Below are 22,380 nucleotides of genomic sequence, written 5' to 3' on the forward strand. Positions count from 1 at the left end.
AAAAAGTTAGTAAATAACATGAGTAAGTTAGGTGTCCTCCCTGAATTTTCTGAAAATGATTTTGAAAAATGTGAATGCTGTAGTCAAGCAAAAATAACCAAGACTTCACATAAATCTGTTGTAAGAGAATCGAAACCACTAGACTTAATACATTCTGATTTGTGTGAATATGAAGGTATCCTAACTAGAAATGGCAAGAGGTATATCATGACGTTCATTGATGATTGTTCTAATTATACTTATGTTTATTTGTTGAGCCATAAGAACGAAGCTATTGAAAAGTTTAAGATTTTTATTGCTGAAATTGAAAATCAATTTGGTAGGAAAATTAAGAGATTTCGTAGTGATAGAGGCACTGAATATGATTCTTCTCCTTTTACTGAAATTTATCAAACTAATGGCATTATACATGAAAGAACTGCACCATATAATCCTCAAATGAATGGGAAAGCTGAAAGAAAGAATCGTACTCTTACTGAATTGACTGTTGCTTGTTTGCTTAGCTCTGGTGCTGCTTCTCATTGGTGGGGTGAATGTTTGCTGACTGTTTGCCATGTTTTGAACCGCATTCCTAATAATAAAACCATGATATCTCCTTATGAACTTTGGAGAAATAGAAAACCTAATGTCTCTTATTTTAGAGTTTGGGGTTGCTTAGCTTTTGTTAGAAAACCTGATCCTAAAAGATATAAGTTAGAAAGTAGAGCTTATGAATGTGTTTTTATTGGTTATGCTCAAAACAGTAAAGCTTATAGGTTCTTTGATATTAATAATAAGGTTATTATTGAATCTATTGATGTTGATTTCTTTGAAGAGAGATTTCCTTTTAAATCTAGAAATAGTGGGGGTAATAGTGGGGGTTCTTTATCTAGTGTTTTACCTAGAGCTGATTCTGAACATAGATTAGAAGAACCTAGAAGTGCAGAAACTAGGATCACTGAAGTTGAACCTAGAAGAAGTAAAAGAGCTAGGACTGACACAAGAGATCCTGATTTTGAATTTTATGCCGTAGAGGAAGAACCTTCTAATTTACAAGAGGCGTTCAGTTCTGCAGAGTCTAGTTTCTGGCAAGAAGCTGTAGATAATGAATGGGATTCTCATATGTCTAATGGAACTTGGCGTATAGTAGATTTACCTCCTGGTTGTAAGCCTATAGGTTGTAAATGGGTTTTGAAAAGGAAACTAAAACCTGATGGAACAATAGAGAAGCACAAAGCTAGACTGGTTGCTAAAGGATTTAGGCAACGAGAGAACGTAGACTTCTTTGATACTTATTCTCCTGTTACTAGATTAACATCTATACGTGTTTTGATTGCTGTTGCCGCTGCTCATAATCTTGTTATTCACCAAATGGATGTTAAAACTGCCTTTTTGAATGGTGAACTAGAAGAGGAAGTTTATATGGAACAACCTGAAGGTTTTGTAATTCCTGGACAAGAACAGAAAGTATGTAAGCTAGAAAAATCCCTTTATGGTTTAAAACAAGCTCCTAAACAGTGGCATGAGAAATTTGATAATTTAATGATTTCACATAACTTCAGAATAAACGAGGGTGACAAATGCATCTATTATAAATTTGAGAATGATGTGTGTGTGATTGTTTGCTTGTATGTGGATGATTTGCTGATATTTGGTTCCAATTTATCTGTTGTCAATGAAACTAAAGGTATGCTTAGTTCGAATTTTGACATGAAAGATTTGGGTGAAGCTAGTGTAATCTTGGGAATCAAAATAACTAGAACTAGTAGTGGTATTTGTTTGGATCAATCTCACTACATTGAAAAAATTCTGAGAAAGTATGAATATTTTGATTGTAAGCCTGCTTGTACTCCGTTTGATCCTAATGTGAAATTGTTTAAGAACACTGGAGAAAGTGTTAGACAATCTGAATATGCTAGTATAATTGGAAGTCTGCGTTATGCAACTGATTGTACAAGACCAGACATTGCATATGCAGTGGGAGTTCTGTGCAGGTTTACCAGTAATCCTAGTTTGGAACACTGGGATGCTATTGAGAGGGTTATGCGGTATCTGAAAAGAACCACAAACCTAGGATTACACTATAAGAGGCATCCTGCAGTCCTTGAAGGATTTAGCGATGCTAATTGGAATACTCTTTCAGATGATTCCAAGGCCACCAGTGGATATGTTTTTACTATTGCTGGGGGCACTGTATCTTGGAGATCAAAGAAACAGGCAATTATAGCCCAATCTACGATGGAGGCTGAATTGATGGCACTAGCAGCAGCTAGTAAAGAAGCAGGATGGCTGAAGAGTCTGTTATCAGACATTCCAGTATGGGAAAAACCGATACCAGCCACTTTGATCCACTGCGATAGTACCGCGGCTATCGGAGTAGTAGAGAACTGTTATAATAACAGTAAGAATCGACAGATACGTCGAAAGCACGACACAGTTAGAGAATTTCTCACAACTGGTGTTGTTAGAGTAGATCATGTAAGGTCTGAAGGAAATATAGCTGATACTTTGATGAAAGGATTAGCAAGAGAAAAGGTATGGAATATCTCTAAAAGTATGGGACTTTTGCCCGTGAGAAGTTGAGTCATTTGTAATGGATACCCAACCTAGAAATAGGTTCAAAGGGACTAGACGAAGCTACAAATAATATGATAGAGTCATGCATTCCCATAGAATGATATCCTGAAGTGGGAAACAGGTTGAGTGTTTAAACTCTTAATGATGTCTATAGCTTTTAAGTTAAGAGTGGGATATACAGGAGTATCCTTGATAGACTCACCTATACGAATGTGAAGGTGTGGCCGCCTTCTATGAGAACTTGGGCATTTCTCTAGATCGTTCGTTAAGAAAGGGATAAGCACATGGCCCTAATGTGCAAAATTAAGAACTTTACTCTAAGATATAGTTGTGTGTGTTGTATAATCTATTATTAGTTAGAGTTCAAGACGAGAGTCACTCTAGTTACCTGATACTTAGAAAGTTCAACACTATGTAGAGGTTCAAGTCGAAAGGCACCTTTGCTTATGCACAACTGTATAGCACTTGCTCAATGTTTTAAAATATAAGTGGGGGATTGTTGGGGTATATATTTAAAAACATAGTTTTGTAATAATATGCCAAAGTTAGAGAGATAGTATGGTGGCATTGTTTTGAGCTCCCACACTATAGGCATGGGTTCAATTCCCACCCCACACAATTTCACTAGGGTATATACTATTTATACTATATATTATATTACATTAGTCCGGGAGCGGGGCCTTGGGGCCTTGGGGGTCTTGGGAGGTCTGCTGATCCAGAAACAATTTTTTTGCTGTTTTTAACTTAAATTTTCAAAACGTATTAAGATAATTATATCATGATTAATTACAGTTAATGTTGAAATTTTAATACGGCCGTTTTTTTGCTGTTACAAAGAAATTTAATTGGCATTTAATCGAAAATTAATTTTCCATTAATTTCATTGATTCTTTTTGATTATAAAAAAAAAAACTGGTTTCTGGAAGAAAAGAAATAGAACGTTATTTTTATTTCGTCAAGTTTTTCTGAGCAAGTGTTGTTGAAAGAGTTATTATTGATTCGATTTCTCAGTGCAGAGAAATCGAAAGAGATAAGTTGTTTTATCCCATAGGGTTTCGACAAAAAACTGTCTGCTAGCGCAATCAAGAGGCAGAGTCGCGAAACACCTTAAAGATAGCGACCTAGTACGCGACTCAGCGGTTTCTTTGTGTAATTTGATTATAGTGCTTTGTTTCCAACAATTTTAAGGTGTACGTTTCTGCTATGGAGAATGAAAAGAAGCGCGTTGATGATACCAACAAGCCTTTCAAATTTGAAGGGTTGCATTTCAGAAGATGGAAGCTAAAGATGTTCTTTTATCTCAAACTGATGAAGCTGCATATGATTGTGTCGAGTGTTCATCCTGGAACCCTGGAACCTGCTGCTGATAAGACTGCTGCTGTTGCTGCTGCTGTTGCTGCTGGCGGTGGTGCTGCTACAGATCCACCTCCTACCGGTGGTGTTGAAGAAGTTGTTTCTCAAACTCCCGAGGACAAACAAAAGGCCATCGACAAATGGATCGATAATGACTTTGATTGCAAAAACTACATTCTTAATGCATTATCTGACGATTTATATGAGTATTATTCAACTTTTGAAACTGCTAAAGATGTATGGGATGCATTACAGAAAAAATATGACACCGAGGAAGCGGGTTCAAAGAAATATGCTGTGAGCCGGTATGTGAGATACCAAATGGTGGATGATAGATCAGTTGTTGCACAGGCTCATGAACTTCAAAAAATTTACCACGAAATTGTGGCCGAAGGTATGAAAACTGATGAACAATTTCAAGTTTCTGTAATGATTGACAAGTTACCACCTAGATGGAAAGATTTTCGTAATACTTTGCGTCACAAGACTAAAGAATTTTCTCTTGAAAGTTTGATTGTTAAGCTCAGGGTTGAGGAAGAAGCTCGGAAACAAGATAAGAAGGAAGAGATTCTCATTGTTTCTAACAATAAGACTCATCCGAATTTAAAACCTAAGAAAAGGGATATGAAACCTAACCCGAACCAGAAGAAAGGAGGAAGGCCTAATCAAAACAAGAACCAACACCCATCGAAAAATGGACAAAATTCCAATTCTGAATTTCTTTGTTATATCTATAATAAACCAAACCACATGGCTAGGAATTGCAGATTTAACAAGGAAAAGAATAACGCACAAGCTAATGCTGTGGGTGACGTTATAATTGCCATGGTCTCTGATCCAGAGTTCTACATGGTTGGTGGATCTGATGGGTGGTGGATAGACAGTGGTGCTTCGCGTCATTGTTGTTTTGATAGGTCCATGTTTAAGACTTATGCTGAAACCAAGGACAAGAAAGTGTTATTGGGAGACTCCCACAGCACTATGGTGAAAGGTTCTGGTACGGTAGAGTTGAAGTTTACTTCTGGGAAGACACTCATGCTGAAAGATGTCCTTCACACTCCAGAAATGAGAAAGAACCTTGTTTCCGGCTATCTTCTCAACAAGGCTGGGTTGTATCAAACTATTGGGTCTGATATTTACACTATAACTAAGAATAAGAATTTTGTAGGAAAGGGTTATGCTACTGATGGAATGTTTAAGCTTAATGTTGATGCTATGAATAAAATTGATTCTTCTGCTTATATGGTTTGGAATTTTAATGTTTGGCATGGTAGGCTTTGTCATGTGGGTAAAAAGTTAGTAAATAACATGAGTAAGTTAGGTGTCCTCCCTGAATTTTCTGAAAATGATTTTGAAAAATGTGAATACTGTAGTCAAGCAAAAATAACCAAGACTTCACATAAATCTGTTGTAAGAGAATCGAAACCACTAGACTTAATACATTCTGATTTGTGTGAATATGAAGGTATCCTAACTAGAAATGGCAAGAGGTATATCATGACGTTCATTGATGATTGTTCTAATTATACTTATGTTTATTTGTTGAGCCATAAGAACGAAGCTATTGAAAAGTTTAAGATTTTTATTGCTGAAATTGAAAATCAATTTGGTAGGAAAATTAAGAGATTTCGTAGTGATAGAGGCACTGAATATGATTCTTCTCCTTTTACTGAAATTTATCAAACTAATGGCATTATACATGAAAGAACTGCACCATATAATCCTCTATCGGAGTAGTAGAGAACTGTTATAATAACAGTAAGAATCGACAGATACGTCGAAAGCACGACACAGTTAGAGAATTTCTCACAACTGGTGTTGTTAGAGTAGATCATGTAAGGTCTGAAGGAAATATAGCTGATACTTTGACGAAAGGATTAGCAAGAGAAAAGGTATGGAATATCTCTAAAAGTATGGGACTTTTGCCCGTGAGAAGTTGAGTCATTTGTAATGGATACCCAACCTAGAAATAGGTTCAAAGGGACTAGACGAAGTTACAAATAATATGATAGAGTCATGCATTCCCATAGCATGATATCCTGAAGTGGGAAACAGGTTGAGTGTTTAAACTCTTAATGATGTCTATAACTCTTAAGTTAAGAGTGGGATATACAGGAGTATCCTTGATAGACTCACCTATACGAATGTGAAGGTGTGGCCGCCTTCTATGAGAACTTGGGCATTTCTCTAGATCGTTCGTTAAGAAAGGGATAAGCACATGGCCCTAATGTGCAAAATTAAGAACTTTACTCTAAAGATATAGTTGTGTGTGTTGTATAATCTATTATTAGTTAGAGTTCAAGACGAGAGTCACTCTAGTTACCTGATACTTAGAAAGTTCAACACTATGTAGAGGTTCAAGTCGAAAGGCACCTTTGCTTATGCACAACTGTATAACACTTGCTCAATGTTTTAAAATATAAGTGGGGGATTGTTGGGGTATATATTTAAAAACATAGTTTTGTAATAATATGCCAAAGTTAGAGAGATAGTATGGTGGCATTGTTTTGAGCTCCCACACTATAGGCATGGGTTCAATTCCCACCCCACACAATTTCACTAGGGTATATACTATTTATACTATATATTATATTACATTAGTGAGCGGGGCCTTGGGGCCTTGGGCAAGTCTGCTGATCCAGAAACAATTTTTTTTGCTGTTTTTAACTTAAATTTTCAAAACGTATTAAGATAATTATATCATGATTAATTACAGTTAATGTTGAAATTTTAATACGGCCGTTTTTTTGCTGTTACAAAGAAATTTAATTGGCATTTAATCGAAAATTAATTTTCCATTAATTTCATTGATTCTTTTTGATTATAAAAAAAAAACTAGTTTCTGGAAGAAAAGAAATAGAACGTTATTTTTATTTCGTCAAGTTTTTCTGAGCAAGTGTTGTTGAAAGAGTTATTATTGATTCGATTTCTCAGTGCAGAGAAATCGAAAGAGATAAGCTGTTTTATCCCATAGGGTTTCGACAAAAAACTGACTGCTAGCACAATCAAGAGGCAGAGTCGCGAAACACCTTAAAGATAGCGACCTAGTACGCGACTCAGCGGTTTCTTTGTGTAATTTGATTATAGTGCTTTGTTTCCAACACAAAAGACACTAAAAATTTGGTATTTCCATAAGAGTGGTGTCTAACCGTTTTTTTCCTGGAGTTTGGAGAAAATGTCCTCCGAGTTTACAACACGAAGAGCGGGACATTCTGGAACAAAACCTGTCCTTGTAGTCTATATGTATTTATCTATTTAGCAAAAGACAGTAGTGTTGGATATCTTTCTCTATAACAAAAGCATAAGTCATAAATACAAACATATTTTTCTACACTAAGAATATTTAAAGTATATTCTTGGCCTTTTAATATGTAACCTGCATTGCACATAATATAGCCAGTTAATCAGTCGTACGGTTTAGATAAAATCATAAACTCATGCCTTCGAGTGCTGTTCGATGGTTTAGATTCAACAATGTTGTAAGAAATGAGTAGGAACGTCACAAACAACAGATAATACTTTAACGGACTAATATACCTTTGGTCTACTCAATTCTGCTCTTGGGCTAGGAAGAAGACTACAATGGAACCTTATGCATCTGAACTTGAATGGGAACGGGAAAAAAGGGCAGCATATTGCTAGTTATTCCCTTCCCACATTGCATGTCATGAGGTATTACTCCAAAATTATTTTTTAATTTAGAGTAAGCACCAAAAAGTGGAATTTCTTAAGTTTACTTGTTTCTTACAGGCATGAAAAAACTTGAACATCTCTACAGGCATACCATCTGGTGGGGTGATCGGCATCTTTCCTTTTGAATCGTATACCCTCTTCAACATTGATTCGTCAATGCAACCAACATATTAGAGGCTTTCTCTATAACATAAGCATAAGTAGGTGCAGTACCAAATGATGGTCCATAATTTACATCCAGCCACATGACACAGGTTAACCGTAAAAGAATAAGCTGACTAATCCGCAAAAGTAGTGAGATCGGTTACCCATTGTGCAATCATTCCATGAGCATCACTTTCAGCACAAAACCAAGGTCACCGGAAGAGTATTCTTTCATTAGGTGGTGTTATCACACGGGTGACCGTATATAATAGTTATGCGGGCGCACCTCTCAACCATACGATACGATAAGTGTCTTTCTAGAAATCACGAATGTTTTTGACTTGAGAAAATTTGCAGTTGTTATCTTCTTTTTTAGCCTTTCTTTCTAATCGTTTCCCACTGATCACTAAATGCTTTGCAGAACCACCATTATTATGATTGTCACTTTATTCTTTTAATTTCTATCTCATACATCTAACAAAAACTCATTTCTTCTCTCTTTAGATTGATCTAAAACTTGTATTAACCTTACGATTTTTAGAAGGAAAAGCTAACTTTCATCTTTTCCAATTAATTCAAACTTGTTTAGCTATTCGTCACATAATAGATCTTGCTAAGTAATCTGTTTTTTCTACTTTTGTTGGGTTTGATTTATTTTCATCGGTATACAACAATTCTTTTTCTTTATGACGAAAACCCTAAAGAAAATTTAAACCATGACTCATGGAGTTCTCGAAGGTTTGAGAGATAGTAATTGAACGAAAATAAAAAAAAATAAAAAAAATAGAGGACCAAACGTATCTTAAAGATCTAAGAAAGGACCAAACGTATCTTAAAGATCTAAGAAAGATACTGATCGAATGGTTATTAAGTGCGCCCACATAACTGTTATTATACGGTCATCCGTGTGATAGCACCACTATCTTAGGTTTAGATGGAATTCAAAGTTCCTTTGTGGTTGTGGTACGTAATTCCTTATGGTACGTAATACTTGATGGTAAAGCCTTTATATACATTACTAGGGTATCAACCAGGCTTTCGGCCTGGTCTCAACCTCTCGTACGTCATCGGCATGTTGTTGTTTTAATTTTAGTCGTGTTTTCACCAAATACGGATTGGTGCAAGCCTTGGGGATATTTTATGGTGGGAGTTTGTTTTTCACCAAATACTAAAGTAACAAACTAATAAAATCATCCAATGTAAAGAAATATTAAAAATTACATGTACCATTACTTCTTTTAAAATTAAAAGAAGCATCAAATTCTACAATAATACTTCAGGATACACTACATTTTTTGTTACCGGATCTAAAGACACATTTGATTCATTTGGAAATAATAAAGTAATTCTCCTTGCAGCAGTACACCTGGACAATGCGACATATAGCTGACCATGACTAAATACTGAAGTACGTAAATCAATTCCCACATACTTCACCGATTGTCCCTGGGATTTGTTAATAGCCATTGCATATGCAACGCGTATGGGAAATTGACGTCTTTCCATTTGTATGTTTAGCTCTGAAGCTGAAGGTTGAAAAGTTATTCTAGGGATGAATACTACTTCACCAGCTTTTTCTCCCGTTATGATTTTAGATTCAATCACGTGTCGTCCGCACCTCGTCACCACCAGTCTTGTACCATTACAAAGGCCTTCTTTCGGTGCCAGATTTCTCAGCAACATAATGGGACATCCAACTTTGAGGTCTAGCTTAAATGGAGGTGTTCCTGGTGGACTTAAATTGTTGAGAAATTCAGTTGTAAAATCCGAATCCCTTCTATGATCATCCCGAATCATTTTGTCAGCAGCAAAATACGTGTAAGTCTCCCCATGTAATCTTTCTAATGCATCCATATTAATCTTATGGACGTCTTCATTACGTGGAGATAAAATGATCCTCTCGGTTAAGTATTTGGGTGACATTGGTTCGTCCATTACCAACAGAGGATACACCGAAGATATTAGCTCATGCATGTTTTGACATCTACCCATTGTCGATGGCAGATTAACAACCTCTTTAGGGTTCGTTCCAATCTACATACCAATTAATCGGATTTAAAATAGCTATGTCTACGATAAATATAGTTTTATTCAATGAAATTTCATTACCTCAAGCAAGTAGTCAGCAAACTCCAAATTTTCCGGTTCCTGCTCCAATCGCATATTTTGGTTTAACGTCAAGACAGTAATGTAATCCCAAAGCAATGAACCTCTTATAGATGCTCCAACAGTTTGTTCTCGACTTGTATTCGAGACCACTGGTAAAGTCTGTCTAAAGTCTCCACCCAAGACGATTGTTACACCTCCAAAGTGTCTGTCATCACTGCGAATATCTCGTAGTAGGCGATCAACTGCTTCCACACAAAGTCTATGTTGCATTGAAACTTCATCCCATATGATCAATCTTACTTCTTTAAGCAGCTGGGCATAATCCGAGTCTTTACTAATACTAAATATTGTTATCTTCTTGGACTTCAAATGGAATCTTAAAAGTGGAATGTGTCGTTCGACCTCCATTAAGAAGTAGTGAAGCGATACCAGATGAAGCAACAGTTAAGACTATTTTTCCATCTTTACGACATCTTCTTGGTATTGTGTTGTACAAAAAAGTTTTTCCAGTCCCTGCACCGCCATTCAGAAAAAACATTCGTCCATTGCGATCATTCACAGAATCCACTATCGCATTGTACGCCGAACGTTGTGCGACATTCAATTTCTCAATATCTGACTGAATCACCGAATCACTTAATGCAAACTGAAGTTGTCTATGGTCCCAAATGTATCTGTTACCTACTATTTGACCCCAATCATGTCTTGGTCTCGGCATTGATTCATATTTTTCTAGTTTTTTTCCAGATCGTTGAAGCAGTTGATCCAACAGGTATAATTCGTAATCCATTGCCAGTTCATCTGTTGGATTTTGGATGTTAAACCTTGTTCGCAATCTATGTGGTAGATCATCACATATATTCATTCCAAATTTCACCTACAACACCTCCGGTCTTGATGGATTACATTGCGATAGGATAATACAAAATAGTTTCCTCAGCTGATTTCCAGTTTGCATAACCACTGCTTCTTGAAGACATTTTTCCGATTCTCCATCATGTGCTAAAATCCCAAGTGCAATACATGCATCTTGAAACGTATTGTGCACCTCGTCTACGTCTCCGTTACTTACAATCTTCAAGTCTTCAAAAGAATTAGCACCTCTAACAGTTGTGAGTAACATACGTAAGTAGTACAACTCTCCAGCGTTAGGGCTAACAAAATACATTCTTCCAATTGCAAATCCTTGTTGTCTAATTTTCCACTGTTTAACCCTTTTACACCATACAAAGTTTTGCGGGAACTGTTGATAAGTATATGCCGGAGCATTAGGATTTTTAGCATAATATTCAAAATAACCCATCAAAGTCGTCCTATGTTCCTGTGCTGTTCGTATAACCGAGGTCATTGATTGCCTTGTGTTATAAACAACCCGTTGCCTATTCTGTAAATGAATTGCCAACCGTTGTACAGCAGGATATTCTTCATGCAAGTGGTACTCAATCAAACGCCATACAGCCTCATGTGGTCCAATATACCTCGCATCAATATATTGTTGAATCTCGTCATGTTCTCCCAAAACCATCGTAGCTCGGTCACCACCTTTGTAAATGTATTTGTTAATATATTTTACAGCTCTTATTCCTGCACATATTTCCACATTGATGTGGCAATTGAACATTCTTGACAGATGCGGGTTATAGGGTACAACATATATATTATACTCCTTTTTGTTGTTTCTGACAGTTACTTCTATTCCATCCCGACGACGACGATAACTCGGATACCCACCCTCGTCCAAAGTTGTTGTGTCGGTGTACTTCTTAGGATATCCTTTTGTACATTTTCCTTTTTCCATACACGCTGCATATGGATCTCGCTCTCCACATGGACCATGAACCATACATTTGCTTACGGTATCAAACAATATTGAGTCATCTATCTCATTAGGAAATTCATCCGAAAAAAATTTATCAACCATATCTGCCGTACAAATTTTTTCCGAATCTTTCAAAAATATAAGAGCATGCATATGTGGTAGCCCACGTTTTTGAAACTCGATGGTATAAACATGGGCGACCACCGTGCCGAACACCTTTTTTTCCTTTATTTCTTTCATCAATGCTTTTCTTTTCAGCTCAAAAAGTCGAGCTACCAAATCAGGACGATCAGTGACACTCTGATTGGGTAAAAGTGCATTTTTTATTTCTGGCCAATTTGGGTTTGTAGTCATTGTAAGAAAAATATCTGGATGGTGATGAAAACATGTAATAGCCATCGAATCCTGGTATATCTCGTACATATTCCTCCCGCTTCCAGTGTGTGAAGATGGTAAAGTAACAGGATTACCTCTATCACCCGGATTTAAATCCGCATTTGTCATATCTGCAATGCAACTTTAGAGGTCAGAACGCAGAGTTGGTTGGTTGAATCTGAGCCATGCCAACTTACTTTGCTCTGTAGCAGCCCATGCATCAACTAAGAACTCTTGAAATAGTTTTCCGGCTCTTAAGATGGTTGAATATTCTTCTGCACGTTCAAATATGCGGTAACTGTAATACTCCATTTGAGATAATTTTGTTTTCGTATAGGTTTTGGTGACTTCATCCCATTGCCTCATTGTTGGTGACCATCCCAGCTCACCAAAAGGAAATAGTAAAACATAATCTAAAGGCAAGTATGCCGGATGACACTCCGAAATTTGTTTCAATCCGTTGTTTTCTCTCAAATGCAATATAATATCTTGCACCCCAGTCTCCTTATAAGTATTTTCTGGAACGATAACCGCAATCTCATCTGTTGTCGGAAGATTATAACGCCTACTATCAGTCGACTTGTTATATTGAAGTGAAACTCCGATATTCTGGTCGGCCGGACTCATCTGGTCTAAAATTGCATAAACCTGACGATACTTGGTATAAAAAACATTGAATTGGATCATAGTATTCTGAATTTTCTGTAGGACATTCATATTTAAATGAGGATTTCTTTCGCCACGGACAAACAATGAAAAGGCTGGATCATAGATGTACAGTTGGGAGTAAACCGCCATCCTCTCAGTCCTAGGAGCTGGTAGAACACCTCCGGTTAAATGTCTCAACTCCCCATGTATTGAGAAAGGTCTCGGACCTCTCCCTTTCAAATCTATTGTATCTAATTTGCATCCAAGGCTAGTAAACGCATTAGTTGTATTATACTCTCGAATATATTTCCGAAAATAAATTGATTCGGCGTCGGTTCCGTCAAACAATTCTCTGATGGCTACCGGTGGTTCACGCAGTGACGGTAGGCAAACTTTGCCTTGGAGACAACATGACCCAAATTTTAGGTTTATTAAAGATGAATTTGTAAGTTTTTCTGCCATCCAGCGCAATGCCCAGCAGTGCTGACATTTGACATCCATTTGTCCCAGAAAATCACGTACATCGGTAGCAACAACAACTACTTGATTGATAAAAGTTTTTGGATCATGTAATTCGTCAGTGTCATAATCTACTTCGTCAATTTCGTAAGTATCCGACACCCCATCATCTTCTCTAACATTAATAGACGTCCTGCATAGTGATAATAAGATAATCTAGCTTACCCTATGCAAAAACTAAATAAATTTATGCAATCTAAATTTTTAAATCCTTACATTTCAGTGTTTTGAGCGTCTGATGTGCTACCAACTCTCCTATGTAATACAGCCGACTTCATTGTAAATTTTGTCAACCAGTATGATTCTTTTATTTTCGAACTTAAAAATGATAATTATATATGTGCGCGAGTAAATTATTTAACGTTCAAGTTAATTCACCTCTTCATATGACTCTGCATCTTCATGCTCATGTGGTACAGCCTCGCTTTCTCTAATCTGTATACCACTCGGGCGCATCCGTTTGCATGGAGGATTCTATAGTTTTGGTAAATAAATTTGTAAATTTTCAAATTTTAACAATAAAATCAATTAATTACTATGTATGCGCACCTCTTCAGTAATATATTTTCCCTTTCCCTTTAGTGCTCGTCGTCGTTCTGCATCTGCTTCTCTTTCAATTTGTGCTCCTTTCTCACGATGCTCCTGTTCTCTCATCTCTTTGTGTTGTTTTTCTATATCACGTCGTTGCCTTTGGGCTGATGATCTTCGAGATGATGTTGTCGATGTTAGATTATTTCTCGCCTGCGGTGGACCCGCAACAACACACCGCGGTGGCTGTTCGGTTGTTGTCTCACTATGCACATCTTTTAACCTCTCGAGAATCACTGTCCTATATGCAACTGACGGATGCTGATAACATAAAAATTAAAGTATGTTAACTAAAAAAAAAAAATTAAACAGCATAAAACAAACAACTCAACCAAATTTCCAAAATTATGCTTACAATAACTTGGGTAATCAAATTATGTCCATTATAGAGCATGTGAACTCCATCATTTGTTTGATTCTCATGATTCGTGTGTCTCCTGCATTCATTAATAGAAAATGTAGTTAGTGTATAAGGTGTTGTAAGATGAAGGTTAATAATCCTTTTTTTCTATATATAGGCTCTAATCAGACAGTCGATCGATGATCCGCATCCCACCATGAAAAAATCGAAATCTTCTTAATTTGTCATCCTGGTTATGGGATTTATTAAACTATAAGATGGGTAATTAAAGGTCATCATTAGATCAATAAATTGATGGATGATAGTAAGTTTTTCATGTGTATTTCATCCAAATATTTGATCACCTAAAAAAAATTCTTTGAGGTAAATCTAGTCGCTTTTCACTTTCTTCCTAGATTTGAAACTGGGATAGCTTAAATCCAATAAATCAAATCGAACAGAGTGCAGAATATAATTGTCGATGTAATGACTTGTACTCACATGTTAAACCTTCCAGAGAATGAACTTTTATAATTTTGTTTTAATCACACCTAATCAGTCTATTTATAGAGTAATGATCTCAAGAAAACTTCATCGTTTTGAACTGATCCCACTACTGGAAAGATACAAATCATGAAACTGCAAGGTAGTGGGTGTGCACAGTTATTAGTTTTTCATTTTTTCATTTTTTCCTTAACTTTTGTATCCATTCAATACCGACTCATACACTCCGATACTATGTCATTCTTTTAACCGTTAATCAATTTACCGAAGTTGAAGAGTTTTAGGCCATCTTAATGGTTATGTACTCGCTTATTATCACCTTTAAAACCGCAAACCAAGTTGAAGACTTAATCCAGATGACTCTTTTGAAATGAAAATGGATGTCAGTGGAAGGTATAGATATTTCCATGGAAACTGACGGTGGATAAGTTGACACTTTCTGGAAATCCATGGAAACTGACCAGTAATTGTCTTTCCCAAAACTCATTAAACCATCATTTGGACACCAGAAAGACATTAAACCATCATTTTCTAAAGAAGCAGTACACCATAATAAGCAACAGAAACTATCCAAAATGAATAATCATCAGCTGTTGTGTAAATAGTCGACCTTTTGGTGATATGAGGGTGATGTTTTAATGATTATCCCCTCAAACGTACATGAAGTTAAGAATCTTATAGGTGTCCTGTTCAAATTAGAAAAACAGGACACTTTTGGTCGCTTAACAAACCAAAGCAAAAAATTAAGTGATCACCTTATAGTGCAGCCATACTCCCCGTACCAACATAATACTGAGGAAATTTTAAGTTTAATTTGTAGGTCCAACGTTAAATCTATCTTTCATTACCAATCAAATAATAAAGTTTGTAGAAATAATGCAAAGTCGTGCAATTTGGTCTAGATGTTGTGAAACCAAAGGCTGTTCAATCCGTATACGTCTAGTTTGGCAAATGATGTATGTTCTTGCTTAGGATAAACATGAAGTTAATAGAACTGAAAAGCATCAGAGTAAGTTACATCTTGAGCTTACACCAAGGTCCAAGACAACACCACAAACCCTCCTGCAAACATAATGAGACTCAGTTTAACAGAGAGCACAGTAGCGAACTATCCTAATTTGATGAATTTCTAATAATAAAAAGATTAGTAATGGCTTTTGTGCCCTATGTGCATCCACAGTAGGTGTGGTAGTGTTCATGGAGCGCTCGTCCTATGTAGGGAGCTTCTTCTTGTCTACAGTATGGCAGTACATACATAAACAGGAAGTCAACTACATAAACAGGAAGTCATTTATGTGACCTTCAATTTTTCTCATGACAGTGCTTTTAAAACAAATTCTTCCTTTAATGCAACGGTAACTACAGTTTCTAAGTGTACCACACAGACGTCTCTCTAGATCATGTCATAATGCAAAGAAAAAGAAGGGTAGTCATCTCCAGAACAAACCATGATACAACCAAGTTCATAAATTGAACCAACCACCTCTGATGCAAGCCGAAGTTACATGATACAACTATGATACAACTACTACAAATTTGTTGCAATGGACGTGTGCACATTAGTTACTAAAAATTTCCCAACCCAATACAACGTTATTTTTGGAAATTTCTAAAATAATTTCAAAAAACAGTTCAGAAAAATAAATTTGTTCATAGAAAAATTAAGAAAGTTACCAAATTGCACGTATAATGAAGTTTTGACGTTGAAGTTGCACCGTGAAGCTTTATAATTTCCAAGGATGCAACAACCTATACGATCTACCATTCCTGAACTACACATAGGATATGAATTCAAAAAACAACAACCTGATTTTAGGCTAAAGTTCACATTTTGATCGTAATATTGAAGTTGATTACTGTAAACAAACATTAAGAAATCAATTACAAATAGGATGAATGAACATAAATGATAAAAACTGAACATCACCCAAAAAGAAAAGAAAAAACAATCATTTAGAACTAAAATAAACAATATTGACAGTGAATAAGTGATCAGAAAAGCAAATTCGAAACTGAAAATCTAAAAGAACTGACAACTGCTGATCTCCCTGTACGTCATGTGGATTCTCTTTTCCATTTCAACACAATCGAATCAAAGATTCGACAAATACAAAACGATCCAGTATCTCATAATTATCAAAAAAGAAAAGAAAATGATAACAGATAAAATGATAGAAACTACTTACAGATCCTAACCGAAACTATGAGAAACAAACAATCTGAACGAAAAAATGATTGAATCGCCTCTCTTAAACTTCGATTTTGATGACGATCCGATATTTTTTTACATTCACGATATCCGATGATAATGTATGAAAATGAAATTTATTCGGATTCACAAACTGAAACTTGAGTTTTAAGATAACGTAATCCTTATTTTCTTTGCCGTTTAGACTAATAGCGTAACGATTTGCAGTTTTGGCATATCTTGGGAAGTTATAAGAACAACTGGTATAAAAGACACCTAAGAAAAATGGGGCGAAACAAAAGGAGGTTGCTTTGCGTCGGTTCAATCTGGACTGAGCGGTTTTCAATTTTCTATGATTTGTGTTTTTGGAAACACAAAGGACGGTGGATAAGTCTGTACCTATGGAAACGGACGGAGGAAACCTTCCCTTTGTTGGACTACAAAATCACCACCACTATTTGTCTTTCCAAGACTCCATCCCGGCCTTTCTTTGATTAATTGGTCAACAATAAAGTAATTTTCCTTGCAGCACTACACCTAGACAATGCGACATATAGCTGACCATGGCTAAATACTGGAGTACGTAAATCAATGCCCACATACTTCACCGATTGTCCCTGTAATTTATTAATAGTCGTTGCATATATGGGAAATTGACGTCTTTCCATTTGTAGGGTACATTTTCTTCATCACGTTTGAGAATGTAAAAGTGTTTATGAGGAGCATGTGTCGCCAATGAGAAGCACGTACAACAATCTGAGTATAAGCAATTCATTAGTTCTGTGCATTTCATAAATAATTGCATATCCGCAGTCTTAGCAAATTCGCTTCAATTGATAGAAAAAAAAATTTAATGGGAATGATCTGAGTAGTACCTTATGTTTTTGTTTCCATTGAGGCCCATAGTGCAAACTAAGATAAATTTTGTCTCCCATTTGCCGGTCTTTCTACAAAAATTTGTAACTTTGTGTACATAAAAAACAAAATTACTGTTAAGAATGTTTGAAAATGTGATATCGTTTACCTCGGGAGTAGCAACGTATTTTTTCTTCCCCAAATCAGTCACAATCAGCCGGTCCTCAATCGGCTTTTATCATCAAATCATTGAAAATAGATCACATTTCATGGAAAATAAAATAAAATAAAACTGATAGAAAACATAAGATGAACAAACCTTCATATCATGGAAGTCAATCAGAACACCATTCCTTGCTAAATGTTTAATCTTGTGAAATCGAGAGTTTCCGTTAATATGACATTCAGAAAGATAAAATGGTAGACATCTAAAAATATGATTATTGGATTTTCTTACCGCGTAATCTAAGTCACGATCCATCTGTTACAGCAATTAAAAAGTGTGAGACACTAAGAAGTAGGTATTAATCATTGTTGAACTAACCGTTTTCCAATGAATTAGCATACCTCGCCATATATAGATAAACATGGATAATTTGTGTCCAAGAACAAACCATTAGTTGTTGTTTGCTGCACCACTCTTTTTATGGCTTGAAAACTCAGCCACAGACTTTCAAATTTCAATAGCCTAAACCAAAGTAAGATATGATCAGAATCAACAATACAATCTTTAAAAAGTACCTTTGATGTATTCTTTCTTGTTTTCGTTCCTTTCGTTTTTGATGTGCGAATATTTTCTACTTGCATGGCTGCATCCCATCTTTGTTTTTGCATTTTCTCTTTGTTTAACTGAATTAGCTTTGTTACAAACTCACCTGTAGTTGAGGATGGTATTCCAAATTCCGGGCCGGTCACACTATTTCGTACAATCTTCCTGTGATTGCTGGTTTGATAGATGTAGTTGTGCATAAATGTAACAGGGACTGTAGATTGCCATTTGTATGGAACATTTTTCATCACTTTCTTCGTGCGATTAGGGGTGTTAAAGATGCAACTGTGGACATATCTCACTGCATCCATGAATCTAGCAAAACTGAAAAAAAATTATACCCAATAGTTTAAAACAAAACCCTAAATGTTTTATCACCTAAAAGAAAAAAAAACGGCAACCTTAATGAATACAAACCAACATAGGTCAATACCTCAATCAGAACACCATTCGTCAATGTACCGTTCTGATATCCTAGTTTCATTAACTATGCACCACACGTCTATTTAAAATTTTTATATGAAATAAGATTTTGATTATGCATATCCACTAACAGATTTAAGAATGAGAAATTCAGTGTTGAACAACTAAAGTGAGTTCACCTGAGATTTTCAATTGTGATCTCGCGCATTCGGCTTTATTGCCCACCGGACCTCTGAAGCACCTAGATGTTGGTGTTTTTTTTAAGAAACCAAACACATCTGCATCAGAAAGGTTGCAAATGTCAGGAAACGGATTGTGCAGGTCACTCGTGATGCCATTTTGCTCTCTATTTGGGTAGCTACTAGCATTAAAAAAAAATCAAATAACAAATCAAATATTATGAGTGATCGAAACATTATAAAACCTTCGTGCAACTGTAGATGGGCCAGAATTTACTTTCAGCGTCAACGTTATGGCTTGAATAAGTGCAGCAAGACAATTTAGATACTCAGCAGGAGGAACAACCTGCAAGTTCAGAAAAATAAGCATTATAAATATCCGTACTCCGATAAATTAAGAACAAATAGATGTTCAGATACATAGAACGAAAGAAGCTTGTATGATACAAATTAGTATGGAAAAGTAATCCCTAATTGGATTACAAAAATCTAGGACGCCATTTTCAACTTTCCAATTGTTTTCATCTTAATGAGACAATCATGCAAAAGCCTTTGAAATCTACTCCTATTTAGGTTATCATCTGTACACAACAGCTCATAATAGATCTCAACAAAGATAGTTATAGTTACTGAAACATACTTAGATACAAAACTATTTAAGCCGCAAAGCCAATCCACTTCAGGTCATTGAAATGGCACCATTTGTGAACAACATGAAATTAGGTTTGATATAACACCAAAAAAGGTGCAACAGCCTCTTCTTATCATGCAACTCAAAATTGTCTGCTAGAAAGAAAAAAAAAACATGATCAGAACTCTAGGATTCCGAATTCAGTTAATAAAGTACAGGTGATACTAAGAACCCCAAATTAAAAATGAATGTTAAATCTAAAATCATATAAGTTCAACTCGCATTTGGAATACATAAGACCCATTTATTTCGCGTGAAAGGCAACACCCAAAGAACTCATCACTAAGATCCAACCTTAATAATACTTCAAATCAGTTCCTAAGAATTTGACAAACAAAAATTTCTTCACAAAAGCTTAAGAATTGGAACATTAAAATCAACGATTAATTTTTCCACTCAAAATCATTGTAAATCCTTCTAAAATAATTTGACAGAATAAGGATTCTTCTGTGATGGGAAAAACCTACTTTCCACCCAAACCATTAAGAACCAATTGATTGAATTAATCGGTAGCATTAAAAAGGGAAATCGAAACTTAAAATAAACAGAAAAATGAGAGGCATTTTCATACGTAAAACGTGTAGCTAATATGGAAACCGAAATTGAAAACCCAATGAAAGAAGAATCGATTTCTTCTAATCAACTTTGCATGAATCAATCGGCAACCACCATTGGCAAAAACTATAAACGGAAGTTAGAAGGGAGGCGAAACTTACATGTTGAATTGGTGAGACTGATCCTGTTCTGGGATTTTCGAAAACAAATTAATTTTGGATAGCAGTTTTATGTGAGAGAAGAAATCTGAGAGAAGATCTGATAGAAGAAATTGCGTTTCCCAAATCTCACTAAAATTTTTGAGAAGAAAAAGTAGGCTTGGAGGTTCAGGTAGTTTCGTAAGGGAATTATGGGGAGTTGAAAATCCAGAAATACAAATGGTAACCGAAATGGGAGTTGCGGAGATACGTGGATGGTACAGAAAACCAGTCTGCTATAGATTAGTGATGAGCAATCAAGATTTTCTTAATGACACAAAGAACGGTGGATGAGCTCAAAATTCATCCAGACCACTATCTGTCTTTCCAAGACTCCATCCCGGCCTTTCTTTGTCTCCTCCAAAAAAGGCAACCGTGTCATAGTTAAAAGAGAAATCTTAACAATGGTTGTGTTTTCAATAGTTGTGTTTTCACCAAACCCGGATTGGTGCAAGCATTGGGGATATTCTTATGAGGGGAGTTTTTTTTTTCACGAAATACTACAGTAACAAACTAATAAAACCATCCAATGTAAAGAAATATTATAAATTACATGTACGATACAATCTAGAAAATTAAAAGAAGCATCAAATTCTACAATAATACTTCGGGATACACTACATTTTTTTTTACCGGACCTAAAAACACATTTGATTCATTTTGCAACAATAAAGTAATTCTCCTTGCACCAGTACACCTAGACAATGCGACATATAGCTGACCATGGCTAAATACTGGACTACGTAAATCAATCCCCACATACTTCACCGATTGTCCATGTGATTTGTTAATAGTCATCGCATATGCAACGCGTATGCGATGATTTTGTTAATAGTCATGCCGCGACGGACTTTATGATTTTGTTAATAGTCATGCCGCGATGAACTTCATGATTTTGCCGCGCCTTCGATATTTCGGTAGCCCTTTCCTGTTCGATATTGATTTCCATAAATTAAACTGATAACTTTGCTGGTCGTTTTGCATTCTTGCTGTAGTTGTTAATATCTTTTGATTACAAAAGAAATATGAATAAATTTCTAATTCAATGCAAAATGATATTATTTTGGTTACTTGGTCCAGCAAACTTCGTCCGATCACAGAATGTATAATAATCTGGCGATCACGTGTTGACCGGCTTCGAAGAGTTGGAGCAAGTCTTAACCGGATCTAATAGAAAGACAGATTCTATCATCCAAGACTGCGCTGTAAACTATCGGTACTAATCGAATATTTCAAACGGAAATGAAAGCACCCGCAGTACAGGTATATTATATGTCCAATTCAATTCAACAACAACAACGAAAAAAAATGGCAAGGAGAAGCACATTCATGGCAACATCAAACACAGTTGATTCATTATTAAAAGAGAAATCTTAACAATGTGTAATGTCATTTTCTCTTTTTAATACTAATTACAAATAATTTCTTATTATTTCCACGTAATGTCACCTCATTCTCCACAATCTCTTCCCTTTACGTATTTACTATCATCACTTAATGCCGAGAACAGAAGATCATTGTCCAAAACATTAGGTCCACTATTTAGTAACTTAATTTTACACAGGCGTTCACTAAACAACTCGGAACATAATGCAACATTAAATTTGAAATGCATATGAAAAATGAAAAAAAAAACATAATGTGAACATCAACATAGGCAATTGATAAGATTCAGTAATATTTAGATAGTGATCATCTTTCACTGATTATGAAGAAATCCTACACAGGTGACGGTTGAGCAGGTGATAACAATTCCTTCAATTCAATTAAACAAACTAAGAATAAATTGGTGTATTTTAAAATATAACAAATAGAATTGCAATTTATTGAGATATGAACTGTTCGTGCAAAAGATAACTTTTTTTGCGTAAAATC

At 35.7% G+C, this 22,380-nt stretch overlaps 3 protein-coding genes across 4 annotated transcripts; all 3 read right to left on the minus strand.

The window, feature by feature from the left end:
• Positions 1–9,009: 9,009 nt before the first annotated feature.
• On the minus strand, positions 9,010–9,600 carry LOC113272237 (ATP-dependent DNA helicase PIF1-like). Its single transcript, XM_026522109.1, has one exon. It carries the CDS (start codon positions 9,598–9,600, stop codon positions 9,010–9,012), a length of 591 nt encoding a protein of 196 aa, XP_026377894.1.
• Positions 9,601–10,732: 1,132 nt separating this feature from the next.
• On the minus strand, positions 10,733–13,870 carry LOC113272238. Its single transcript, XM_026522110.1, has 5 exons — positions 13,766–13,870; positions 13,595–13,690; positions 13,433–13,488; positions 12,247–13,349; positions 10,733–12,180 (listed from the first exon to the last, which is right to left on the minus strand). Exons 1-5 carry the CDS (start codon positions 13,868–13,870, stop codon positions 10,733–10,735), a joined length of 2,808 nt encoding a protein of 935 aa, XP_026377895.1.
• Positions 13,871–16,693: 2,823 nt separating this feature from the next.
• LOC113273657 lies at positions 16,694–18,231 on the minus strand. 2 transcript variants are annotated; one of them, XM_026523302.1, is made up of 5 exons: positions 18,149–18,231; positions 18,011–18,061; positions 17,861–17,923; positions 17,712–17,779; positions 16,694–17,592 (listed from the first exon to the last, which is right to left on the minus strand). In XM_026523302.1, the coding sequence occupies exons 1-5, from the start codon at positions 18,170–18,172 to the stop codon at positions 17,550–17,552; spliced, it is 249 nt and encodes an 82-aa protein (XP_026379087.1). In that variant the 5' UTR covers positions 18,173–18,231; the 3' UTR covers positions 16,694–17,549. The 2 variants fall into 2 exon arrangements, with proteins under 2 accessions (XP_026379087.1, XP_026379086.1); XM_026523301.1 differs by having other exon boundaries at positions 17,712–17,783.
• Between the last annotated feature and the right edge of the window lie 4,149 nt (positions 18,232–22,380).

The sequence above is a fragment of the Papaver somniferum genome, chromosome 4, assembly GCF_003573695.1.
Source record: "Papaver somniferum cultivar HN1 chromosome 4, ASM357369v1, whole genome shotgun sequence".
In the NCBI taxonomy this organism is placed as follows: Eukaryota; Viridiplantae; Streptophyta; class Magnoliopsida; order Ranunculales; family Papaveraceae; genus Papaver; species Papaver somniferum.

Excerpts from the sequence above, each read along its gene's own strand:
- LOC113272237 (XM_026522109.1), bottom strand. The coding sequence starts at position 9,600 with ATGGATGCATTAGAAAGATTACATGGGGAGACTTACACGTATTTTGCT.
- LOC113272238 (XM_026522110.1), bottom strand. The coding sequence starts at position 13,870 with ATGAGAGAACAGGAGCATCGTGAGAAAGGAGCACAAATTGAAAGAGAA. Across the intron at positions 13,489-13,594 it reads ATGCAGAGTCATATGAAGAG|TCGGCTGTATTACATAGGAG; the intron begins GTGAATTAACTT and ends TTTACAATGAAG. Across the intron at positions 13,350-13,432 it reads GACGCTCAAAACACTGAAAT|GACGTCTATTAATGTTAGAG; the intron begins GTAAGGATTTAA and ends ATCACTATGCAG.
- LOC113273657 (XM_026523301.1), bottom strand. The coding sequence starts at position 18,172 with ATGGATCGTGACTTAGATTACGCG. Across the intron at positions 18,062-18,148 it reads ATCGTGACTTAGATTACGCG|ATTAAACATTTAGCAAGGAA; the intron begins GTAAGAAAATCC and ends CGATTTCACAAG. Across the intron at positions 17,784-17,860 it reads AATACGTTGCTACTCCCGAG|AAAGACCGGCAAATGGGAGA; the intron begins GTAAACGATATC and ends AAATTTTTGTAG.